The following is a 12,789-nucleotide window of genomic DNA, read 5'->3' as shown; positions in this document are numbered from 1 at the left end:
TTTAAAAAAAACAGTTTATTTAAAAAAATATATTCTCTGGCCAAGTTTCAAAGGTATCCTATTTGAGATTTTTTTCTTCCTTTTAATAGCTATACTGATGTGCTTCTGAACTTTTAAATAAAGTTTTAATTTTAAAATATTTAACTTACATGGCTATAATATAAGAACAGATATGCTGACATCTTTTGTCTCTTATTCCCTGGTCTTTGGTACTTTTTGTCTTTTAAATATTCCTTTACTGTAATTTTAATGATTAAGAAGGAGCAGATATTCATGCATATATACTCAATAGTTCATATTTATCCAGAAGCCACCTCATAACGTTTTTCTTACTGTTTATTGAAAATAAAGCGCAGACACTAAAAACTATATAAAACAAATGTATATCACAAACAGTTATAAGACAAACACTCTTATAACTACCACACAGGTCAGGAATAGAACTGCCCGTTATCCCCAGAAACTTTTATGGATCCCAACCCAGCCACAAGCCTATCTCTCCTGCAGTAAGTAAGCAGTTCCTCTTTTTCTTTTATGGTTTATCACTCGGGTGTACATCTTTTAAAACTGTAGTTTAGTCTTGTTTGTTTTACTCTTGTGTCTTTTAGTCTACAAGTTCTCCTTCCATTGCCTTTTCCCCACTTTATAATTTAATTGTTGAAGATCCCCAGCCATTTAACCTGTAGAGATTCCTACAGCCTGGATTTTGCTGATTATAGTCTCATGGTGTAGTTAAGCATGTTTCTCCCTCTGTATTTCCTGCAAATTGGTAGCCACATATAGAGACCTAGCCAAGGTCAGTTTTGCTTGTTTGTTTTTGGCAAGACTATGGGTGATATTGTGTTCTTTCATTAGGAAGCACAAAATGTCTATCATCATTCTGTGATGTTAGTTAACAGTTGTGATTCCTCAACTCCCTACATACATTAGATCATTTAGGGGATTGCAAAATGGAGATATTCTTGTTCTTTCACTTCTTTTTCATTTATTGGCTGGAATACATCCCCTAATCTACTATTTGGTTAGTTGTATTATTGTATGTATAGAAAAGGTGGAATAAATGCTTGATTCTTCACCTTTGTTTACCAGTTTTGGAAATAATGAGTTGGCTTTCTTTCATCTGCTAAATGCGAATAATTTTTTGTTGTATCATTTTGAACTTCTGAATTTAATCATATTTGACCTGTTGCAATCCATTGCAATTTTTGTCCTTACTGAAGTTCATATTGTCCCATTTCTGGCTGGTGAGATCCTCTTCAAGCTCCCAGAGTTCTTTTAACGTGACTCCAGGTTTGATACCTTTTACAGCTTGGTTTCTAGTAGGACAAGGTGTTCCAGGCTCAGCTGGAGAATGGACAGGAATTATGAATTTATCTATGAGCATGCTGTGAACCAGTGGTTGTAAACTGGTATTGAGGGGCCAAAAGTAGCCACCAGCCACGTTGTCCCTTTTTATTGTCAAAAGAAACAAATCATTATTCAAGAGCAAAAAAAATCAATTTTTTTAGCATTTACTATGTGCCAGGTGTTGTACTAGTTTCTGGGAATATGGTGGTTAATAAGAGATAAAGCTGCCCTCAGGGAATTTACAATCTGATGAGGAAAACAATACAAGCCAAAACACTATCAACTAAACTTGTAGGACCCTAGGATGGTGTGAGTCTTAGAAGGGTCCTAACTCAGGGTATTGGAGGTCAAAGAAAGATTTGCAAGTGATATATTATTTAATCTGCTATTTAAAACTTAAGTGTTCCAGGTAAAGAAAGATAAGGGAAAATTACTCAAGGCAGAGAAAGTATAGATGAACCTGATTTCCTTTAGTTAGAAAAGCCATCAGCATGTCTGTATTAAACATATTCTGTTCCAAAACTTCCAGAAATCTGATCCTGTGTCCTGTCTTTCTGTTACCACTGCCTTTTCTCTTGCCAGAAACGACCACAAGTAATATTTTTCTCCACAGAATCCAAGTTTTAAATTGGAGTCATTTCTGTCCTAATCCAGACTGGATAAGTTAGTATCACTTACTGTTGATTTTTTCTTTTTTTCCAAGATGAGTTTTCCAGAATCAACCTTGCTATTCCATCTTACTTGTTGGCATTTTAATTACCATAATATTTACCCCTCCAATGAACTGTCTTTTCTAGCTGACATTCATACTTAATTGCAGCCTTCTTTACTTTTAAAGATATGATTCTGTACTTATCCTACTTTTTATTCGTTTGTCCATGTCAGAAGGAAACACTGAAACAGCTTATCTGTGACAAAATACAAGGAAAACTATAATTATTAGCTTATTATCAATATGGAAACTGATCATGATGAATTTCATTCTAATGTATTATTTCAGTAAGAATATCGATCTAACCATTTTGGAGCAACACTGTTGGCCTTTTCTCAGCACAGATTTTTCTGACACTTTGGTCCATTTCTATTTCTTGAGAAAACTGTTTTAGACTGTTAAAGTATAATTTCTGAAAAGGTAAAATTATGATTTTCAGGCAAATATGAAGTAAACATGGGTCAAAGATTTTATTCAATTTGTTAATTAATGATGGAACCAGTAAGATGTTAATACAAATTCAAAGAGCATTGAGCTATTTATAGACAATTGAATATGGGAATGTTAGAATAAGATAGTTGAGTTCGATACAAAACTGATTAGTATCCTGTATGTTAAGATATATAACCTTTGGGGTTATTGTTTTTTTCACCAAACAGAAGAATTAGCATATAGTTAGTTAGTAAACAGTGAGTCTAACAAAGTACATTCCCCTAATCCTTGGGTGGCTTTGTGTCCCATATGACACTGAAAAGACCTGTTACATTTTTTTTTGCCTTTTTTTCAAGTTGTGAATGATTAGAGAATTTTCTTTGGGTCTGAGGATTGTTCATGAATAACTGATGAAGTAAGCTCTGTTTTAGTATACTTAGTAAGTTTTGTATTCCAATGTCAGACAACTGCCTAACGATTAATCTTTAATATTGAAATTTTGAGGAGAATAAATCATTTTTATTGGACATCAAAGAAAGGCAAAGGGAATTTCTATATGCTTAATAGATTTAAAGTAATTTGCTATGGAATAAACTCTCTATATTTTTATGTTCCCTAGGGTTTTCCTGGAGATATTGGGATTCCTGGACAAAATGGCCCTGAAGGATCAAAGGTAAGGAAAAAAAAAAGAAAAAGAAAAACAGAAGAAGAAGAAAGTATGGTATCTATAGTTTTCTAATGTCAAATCTCAATGAATGGGTAAAAAACTATTTTAGAAATATCAGAACATTTCTGGATATTTTTGAGCTGACTCGGTGCATTTAAAAAACCTTGTACAGCTTGTTTTGAGATAATCAGGAAGTAGTTTGCGTGTCTGGTTGTTCTTTTGCTATCATTTGTTTAGTAGGAGTATGTTTATACAGCCTCTTGGGTTCAGGTCATTGAAAATGATTTTCCTGGTTTGGTCTAGACTTAGATTAGGGTGACAATATTTGCAAAGCAAGTAAATAACTGAAAAAACGATTTCTTATAAGAGGTGAAAAAAATTTAAAAACCCAAAAACCTATAGCCTACACTGAATAGATGAGAGTTTTCTGACCACTAAAACTCTTTAGGGCCTATTAAATATCCACTGATTAAAATAAAAGAAAGCCTATGGTGTTCTGGAATTTATACATAGTACAAACTATCTGCAGAAAGCTAATCATTTCTAACTTCCTTTACTGTTGTTGTGTATGTATACTAGAAATTATCCATAGAAAACCTTTAAATACCAAGCTTTGCCAAGCAGGCTGACATAGAATGAGCATCGTAAACAAATAAAGTATTGTGAATAGACACAGAACAATGAAATAGCCTGAAGTTTGGAGAACTGGCAGGTTATGAAGTATAGCTGCTGTGGAAGGTTATTAGTGTGAGTAGAGAGGAAGTGTTAGGGGATGAAGCTGGAAAGGATATTAATATAGCTATATTTGTTAGTGTACTATCGTGTCAAGTACTACAGTACTGTAGTAAATGTTTTACAGATACCTCATTTAATCTTCACAACATCTTTATGAGGTAGATTTTATCCCCATTTTATAGATAGTTAAGTTATTCCCTCAGTCACATAACTATCAGGTGACTTAGGATTCTCACCCAGACATGATTTCAAAGTCTGAGCTCTTAACCACTTAGCTTGGGGATTAAATTGTGGGGAAGGTTTAAGACCATGTTGAAGAGTTCCTACTTCTACCATGGGCATCGTGTAGTAATCAAAGATTTTTAAATAGTAAAGTAATCTAGGTGATTTATGTTTTAAAAAAGATACCTCTTATGTCAGCATGGAGGATGGTTTAACAAGAGAAAAAATGAAGGCAAAGAGATGAGCTAGAAAAAGCTAGAAAAGAAGTTATAAAGATCTGAAGTGAAACAGAACATTCATTCAATCAACAAATATTTACTGGCTGCCTCTTACGTGACAGACATTGTGCTAGACCCTAGGGCTACAAAGATGAAAAGTCCTGCTTCCTACTTTCAAGAAACTTACAATCTAGAGAAATATATGCAGGAAACCCTTTATAATAACCATGTGAATAACATATAATATGTGATACTGTGTGAGTATATGGTTAGGGGACTCAGATTACACTTTGTAGAGAAGGTAGCACTTGAGCTGACATGATGAATGAGTCAGAATTTGTAGACAGACAAGTGAGATATATGGCATTCAGTAAAAGGAAACTTGTGAGAGGATGAAGGTGCAGTATTTGGAACACATTTGTACTAAAAGTTATTCATTATTTATGTGAAATTCAAATCTAACTGGGCATCCTGTGTGTTATTTGAAAACACTACTGGCCACCTAACAACTCTCCCTGTACATATTCAGCCATATTTCCCCCTCCCTTTCTGTCTCCACAGAAAAATTATTCCTCCCCCTCCCCAGTATTCAAATTTCACATATGTTTTGTATCAAACCCTCTCCTGACCCCTGAATGACCTCATGCCATCAGTTATCACCTTTATCCTGATCTCTCCTTTGACTCATAATTTCCTATCTTTGCCCTTGGAACCATTTTCACTGCCAATGTTTTAGTTTAGGCCCTATTTATTCTTCACCAGGATTAGTGTAATAGCCCTCTAATTGTTCTTGCCACCATTCTGACATTTCTTCAAATCTACATCCAAACTACTGATGTAATAATGTTTGTAAAGTATAGATTTCATCATGTCATTCTTGTACTTAAATTCTTCAGTATCTCCATAGCTTCCAGGTTAAGGATTATAATTCTTTACTTTTTACACAAGGTTCTTTATGACCTACTCTCCCTCTCTAACTCTGTTGTCATCTAGTCACATCTCCCATTGCTCTTTCAAAAGCGTTACTCTAGGTAGACTATTTAGAGTACCAAACCATGCCATACTTGTTCAAATCTCACAGCTTCCTGCATGCTGTTTTTTTAATCTGGATCTGTGCCCTACTTATCTAGCTAACACCTACACATCACATGCCACATTGTCCAGGAAGCTTTTCCTGTTCCTCTCAAATCTAATTGAGATGTCTCTTCTCTGTATTTCTAAAAAAGTCTATCAAGCACTTATCTTCATATAACTGCTGATTTGCTTATCTCTCTATTAGACTATAAGCTTTTTGAGAAAGACACTAATTGGTTTTATACATATCACAATAACCATGATAATATCCATAGCACATAATAGGAACATAATAGATATTGGCTGAGTGGATGATTGAATGACTATTTAAAAGCTAATTCAGAAATAGAAACAATACAACTTGGTAACTGATTAAATGAAGGTGATGGGAGAAAGAGAAGTCAAAGATAAAACTGGGACTATGACTTGGGTTACTGATGTCATTGAATTAACTAAGGAACTCAGAAGGAGGAGCAGGTTTGGAAGATGGGGAAGACAAGAAATTTGATTCTGGGTATATTTAGCTTGTGGTATCTGGTTGACGTTGAGACAGAAATAATCAATATCTAGTAGTAAACCAAATCCCAAAGTAGAAATAGTAGCATGAATGGACATTGAGAGAGAGAGGTAGTATAGAGAACTGAGTTGAGAATTTCTCATATGTAATTTAGCCCCTTACCTGCTGTATACTTAGGAACTTGAACTTGATGCATATATAAACACATTCATTTTTCCATTCATTCAGTAATTCATTTGTTTAACATGTATTGAGTTTCTTTTATGTTTTAACCCAGGTACTAAATGTGGGTTGATAAAGATTTCTGAACTATGGTCCCTCCCCTTGATGAGATTACAGTTCAGAGAGAGGTTGGGAAAAAAAAATCACAAAGTATTGTTAGACGCTATATAAAAGAGTTGGTGAAGGGCTATGAGAGCCTAGATAATTGAGCAACAGATTCTGCCTTAGGAAATTGGGAATTACTTCAAGAGGAAGTAATAATTGAACTTAATTTTTTTTTCTTCTGTAGGGTTTCCTAACTTTAAAAAAAAGTTATTGAAGTATAGCTAATATACAATATTATATAAGTTACAGGTGTACAACACGGTGATTCACAATTTTCTAAAAATTAAAAAAAAATTAATTTTATATTGGAGTATAGATGATTAACAATGTTGTGTTAGTTTCAGGTGTACAGCAAAGTGATTCAGTTATACGTATACATGTGTATATTCTTTTTCAAATTCTTTTCCCATTTAGGTTGTTACAGAATATTGATCAGCATTCCCTGTGCTATACAGTAGGTCCTTGTTGGTTATCTATTTTAAATATAGCAGTGTGTACATATCAATCCCAAACTCCCAATCTATCCTTCCCCCCCACTTTGTCCCCCTGGTAACCATAAGTTCATTATCTAAGTCTGTGAGTCTGTTTCTGTTTTGTAAATAAGTACATTTGTATCCTTTTTTTAAAGATTCCACATATAAGCGATATCATGTGATATTTTTCTATCTCTGTCTGACTTACTTCACTTAGTATGATAATCTCCAGGTCTATCCATGTTGCTGCAAATGGCGTTATTTCATTCTTTTTTAATGGCTGAGTAATATTCCATTGTATATATGTACGACATCTTCTTTATCCATTCATCTTTTGATGGACATTTAGGATGCTTCCATGTCTTGGCTATTGTGAACAGCGCTGCAGTGAACACTGGGGTGCATGTATCCTTTCAAACCATGTTTTTTCTCTGGATATATGGCCAAGGCTGGGATTGCTGGATCATATGGCAACTCTATTTTTAAGTTCTTAAGGAACCTCCATACTCTTCTCCACAGTGGCTGTACCAATGTACATTCCCACCAGCAGTGTAGGAGGGTTCCCTTTTCTCCACACCCTCTCCAGCATTTATTGTTTGTAGACTTTTGGATAATGGCCATTCTGACTGGTATGAGATAATATCTCATTGTAGTTTTGATTTGCATTTCTCTAGTAATTAGTGATGTTGAGCATCTGTTCATGCACCTCTTGGCCATCTGTATGTCTTCTTTGGAGAAATGTCTATTTAGATTTTTTGCACATTTTTTGATTCAGTTGTTTGCTTTTTTGATATTGTGCTTCATGAGCTGTTTGTAAATTTTGGAGATTAATCTCTTGTCAGTCACATCATTTGCAAATATTTTCTCCCTTCTGTGGGTTGTCTTTGGTTTTGTTTATGGTTTCCTTTGCTGTGCAAAAGCTTTTGAGTTTAATTATGTCCCATTTGTTTATTTTTGCTTTTATTTCCATTACTCTAGGATATGGATCAAAAAGGTATTGCTGTGATTAATGTCAAAGAGTATTCTGCCCATGTTTTCCTCTAAGAGTTTTATAGTATCTGAACTTACATTTAGGTCTTTAATCCATTTTGAGTTTATTTTTGCATATAGTGTTAGAGAATGTTCTAATTTCATTTTTTTTTTTACACATATCTGTCCATTTTTTCCAGCACCACTTATTGAAGAGACTGTCTTTTCCCCATTGTGTAGTCTTCCTTCCTTTGTCATAGATTAATTTACCATAGGTGCATGGGTTTATTTCTGGGCTTCCTATCCTGTTCCATTGATCTATATTTCTGTTTTTGTGCCAGTACCACACGTTTTGGTGATTGTATCTTTTCTTTTTTTTTTTCAAAGAAGATGTTGGGGGTAGGAGTTTATTAATTTATTTATTTTTGCTGTGTTGGGTCTTCGTTTCTGTGCGAGGGCTTTCTCTAGTTGTGACAAGCAGGGGCCACTCTTCATCGCGGTGCAGGGGCCTCTCACTATCGCGGCCTCGCTTGTTGCGGAGCACAGGCTCCAGATGCGCAGGCTCAGTAGTTGTGGCTCATGGACCTAGTTGCTCCGCGGCATATGGAATCCTCCCAGACCAGTGCTCGAACCTGTGTCCCCTGCATTAACAGGCAGATTCTCAACCACTGCGCCACCAGGGAAGCCCTGGTGATTGTATCTTTGTAGAATAGTCTGAAGTCAAGGAGTGTGATTCCTCCACCTCCGTTTTTCTTTCTCAAGACTGCTTTGGCTATTCAGTGTCTTTTGTGTCTCCCTGTAAATTTTAAGATATTTGATCTAGTTCTGTGAAAACTGCCATGTGTAATTTGATAGGGCTTGCACTGAATCTGTATATTGCCTTGGGTAGTTTAGTCATTTTGACAATGTCGATTCTTCCAATCCAAGAACAGGGTTTATCTTTCCAAATGTTTGTGTCATCTTCGATTTCTTTCCTCAGTGTCTTATAGTTTTCAGAGTACAGGTCTTTTGCCTCCTTAGGTAGGTATATTCCTAGGTATTTTATTCTTTTTCATGCGACAGTAAATGGAATTGTTTCTTTCATTTCTCCTTCTGATGTTTCATTGTTACTATGTAGAAATGCAACAGATTGCTGTGTATTAATTTTGTGTCCTGCAACTTTACCAGATTCATTGGTGAGCTCTAGTAGTTTTCTGGTAGCATCTTTAGGATTTTCTATGTGTAATATCATGTCATCTACAAACAGTGACAGTTTTACTTCTTTTCCAATTTGGATTCCCTTTATTTCTTCTTCTTCTCTGATTTCCATGGCTAGGACTTCCAAAACTATGTTGAATAAAAGTGGCAAGAGTGGATATCCTTGTCTTGTTACTGATCTTAGAGGAAATGCTTTCAGTTTTTCATCATTGAGTATGTTAGCTGTAGGTTTGTCGTATATGGCCTTTATTATGTTGTTGGTGCGTTCCCTCTATGCCCACTTTCTGGAGAGTTTTTAATCATAAATGGGTGTTGAATTTTGTCAAAAGCTTTTTCTGCATCTATTGAGATGATCATTTGGGTTTTCAATTTGTTGATGTGTTGTATCACACTGATTGATTTGCAGATATGGAAAAATCCTTGCATCCCTGGGACAAATCCCCCTTGATCATGGTGTATGATCCTTTTAATGTAGCACTTTTTTATTTTATACATAATAGTTTGTACCTCTTAATCCCTACCCCATCTTGCACTCCACCCCCTAACTTTATGTTTTAAAGTATGCATATCATACTAGGTGAAGAACACAAGATGGCTTTGTAAATCCTCTTCAGTTTGTAAATTTTGTTTCTCTTAAATTTTTGTTAAGAACAGTGTCAGAGAACTGAAGAAAGGCAGTTGACCTTTTGAATAGTATTATAATAGTGATCTTTAATACTTCTCATTACTTCCTTTTGTCTTAAAATTACAATATGAAAGTGGGACAAAAGGTCTGAAAGCCAGACATTTTAATGAATATTAATGGTTGAATTTCCAGTGGGTAGTAGTTACTTTTTAGATTGCTTTATCTAAATTTTTTCAATAAACATGAGCTTGTAGCCTAATCAGCACCAACATTATGAGACTAATTGTTTTTCTACACATGACTGAATTTTAATATAATATCATAGATGATTTAATCAAAATAACCAGAGAATTTTGGTTAGGAAGAGGAAGAGGAACATTATATTATTAAAAGGAAGAGGAACATTATTTTATGTTTTATAGGTTGGGAAGGGTCTGTTTTTGTCTCTCTTTTTCGTCCTTCCTATTTGCCTCAAAATTGTTTCTAGAAACAGAAGGGAAAAGTAGAGGCAAACATAGTGACCCTATTTGCCTGATGTGTTTTTTTAGTTGTGTACACTATGTCATGGAAGCATCTTAAAACTTCCTATATTTTCGTATATATGTCTTCTTTAGAAAGTGGGGACAATATAAATTATTCAAGTTATGTTTCAGTTATACAAGATGGTCATCAAAAAAATCATGCACACTCTGTTTGAAATACGTGGTTACACTATTTGCAAACTTTTCCAGAGCAATTTGGCACAGCTCTAAAGAAGCCTTTCATTTTCTCCTCATTTTCTGCCAGTTGACTAAAAACCTCAAACTAACATTGGAAACTTGTGTTAACTATGGTTCTGTTGATTGTGGGACTGTGTGTGTACGTATATGTGTATATAGATACAAAGCATACTTCAACAAGCCTTCTTGAGAGCTACCCAGTTTGGCAGTCTGTTTTCAAGCATCCCATAACATTAGCAAAACCACATCCCTTGCTGCTTACTGCAGAAAGTGAGTACCCAATAAATATTCTCTGTTCTCCAGTAAACAGAGGAATAACTTATTTGTTGCCATAATGGTTTATGTTGTTACTTTGGTTATGGAATTAAGGAAGGTAAAGCAGGCTGTTCTTGTTTGTTGTATAACATCCCTGGTAAGTTTTTTGAAAAAGCCTATTCGTGAGGTTATGTTACAGAATATATGGAAATAATTTTTACACTGAGTTATTAAAATATGTTATGTGTTTACCTATATAGCTAACAGATTGGTTATATTAGTTATAATAGATCTGGTAAACTAACTTAATAAGAGGAAAATGCATTCCTGAATAGTTCTCTGAGATCACCTCAAGCCAGCCCTGAAGATTCACATTCCAAAATCAAGATTTTGTTCGCAGATTTCTTATTTTAACCATTTTACATTCCAGGCAGCATTTAGTTAGCTGAGAAATATTTATTGAGTTATACAATGGGCAATGGACTTTGTTAAGCAATTACTTGGAAATAAGATTAAAACATGCTCTTCTGTCTACTAGGAACTTGTAATCCACTGGAAACATGAGATTTCCACGTGTGAAAAGTTAAACTAGGCAGCACATAATAAATGGACAAGGAGCTCAGAGAAGAGAATAATTTGTGTGGCCATTTTTCTGAGAGTCTTCGTAGAGAAATCGGGATTTGAGTAGAATGAGTTGGATTTGGCCAAGTAGAACGAAGGAATGAGAGATTTTGTGCAACAGGTACAAAACCAACACAATGATGGAGGTGTGGAAATAAACCTACCTGACTTAAAAAAAAAGTTAGTAGGTAGATTGTGACTGATCTTAAATATAAAGTTGAGGAGCTTGAATGCTAATAAGCCCATGGAAGTTTTTTTTAATTGTGGTAAAAAGCATATAACATAAAATCTACTCTCAACAAATTTTTAAGTGTACAGTACAGTACTGTTAACTATATGCATATTTTTGCACAGCAGATCTCTAGAATGTTTTTATCTTGCATGACTCATACCCTATACCCATTTAACAGCAACTCCAATTTCTACCTCCCCCAACCACTGGCAACCATCACTCTCTTTCTGCTTCTATGAGTCTGACTACTTTAGATACCTCATACAAGTAGAATCATGCAATATTTGTCTTTCTGGGACTGGCTTATTTCACTTAGCATAAGGACTTCAGGGTTCGTCCATATTATAGCCTATGTCAAAATTTCGTTCTTTTTATTTACTTTTTTTATTTTTAAAAACACAACATGTTTATATTTTAATACACAACCAAAATACAAAACACTATAGTAAATTGATGGCAATAAAATATGGTATTTCATTTGCATTGCATGACATATGGTTAACATCCTTAGTCGTAAATGAGTTCTTAGAAACTAGTAACGAAGATGTCGATATACCAAGAGGAATGGGAAAAAAAAAAAAACAGAAGAAAGTGAAATAACACAAGTAACTAGGAAGGATTAAGCATATATGAAGATGACTGAGCTGAACAATAACAGAAGAAAAGCAATTGTTTTGTAATATCATATTACCAAAGATTAGAAATTTAACATTTATACAGTTTTAGGAAACATACCCACGTAAACACAGGGGGACAAGATTGATGAGGTCCTGTCTATATAGTAAGGGAAAATCTAGTTTGGACTCAAAAGTATAAATTTGGGATATCCTTAGTCCTAACAGTTCCAATTCATTGGAATTATTTCAACAAATTAGTTGGATAAATTTACAGTTTATATATAAACCGTGTTTACTGCATAGAAAATTTGTAGCTAGTATTTGGACACCCCAGAAATGACTTGCATATTAATTTGTTTACCAATACACCCAAAAGGATGTGCACAAAATTTACACAGTGAAACAAAATAGAATTTTGTTCATTTTAAAGGCTGCATAATAATAGTCCATTATCCAATAGTCCAAAACCCCACATTTTCTTTATTCACTCATCTGTCAATGAACATTAAGGTTGTTTCCACCTATGGACATACCTTGGAGATTTTGCAGTTTCAGTTCCAGACCACTGCAACAAAGCAAATATCACAACAAATCCAGTCACACAATTTTTTTGGTTTCCCATGCATACAGAAGTTATGTTTATACTATACTGTTGTCTATTAAGTATGCAATAGCATTATGTCTAAAAAATGTACATACCTCAGTTAAAAAATACTTTATTAGTAAAAAATGCTAACCATCATCTGACAATGCAGGGTTGCCAAAAAGTTTCAATTTGTAAAAAATGCAGTATCTGTGAAGTGCAATAAGGTGATGCTTAATAAAATAAG

General features: G+C 34.5%; 1 protein-coding gene across 1 annotated transcript in view; it reads left to right on the top strand.

Moving 5' to 3' along the window:
* Window positions 1–12,789, top strand: part of COL24A1 (collagen type XXIV alpha 1 chain) — a 542,658-nt gene that overhangs the window by 300,935 nt on the left and 228,934 nt on the right. Inside the window, exon 22 of the mRNA XM_079924384.1 lies at window positions 3,111–3,164. Coding sequence (XP_079780510.1) covers window positions 3,111–3,164 — 54 coding nt within the window. The remainder of the gene's footprint in view (window positions 1–3,110; window positions 3,165–12,789) is intronic.

The sequence above is a fragment of the Stenella coeruleoalba genome (assembly GCF_951394435.1).
Source record: "Stenella coeruleoalba genome assembly, chromosome: 1".
NCBI lineage: Eukaryota > Metazoa > Chordata > Mammalia > Artiodactyla > Delphinidae > Stenella > Stenella coeruleoalba.
Note: the sequence above shows the minus strand (reverse complement) of the source record. Positions and strands in the feature narration are given on the sequence as shown.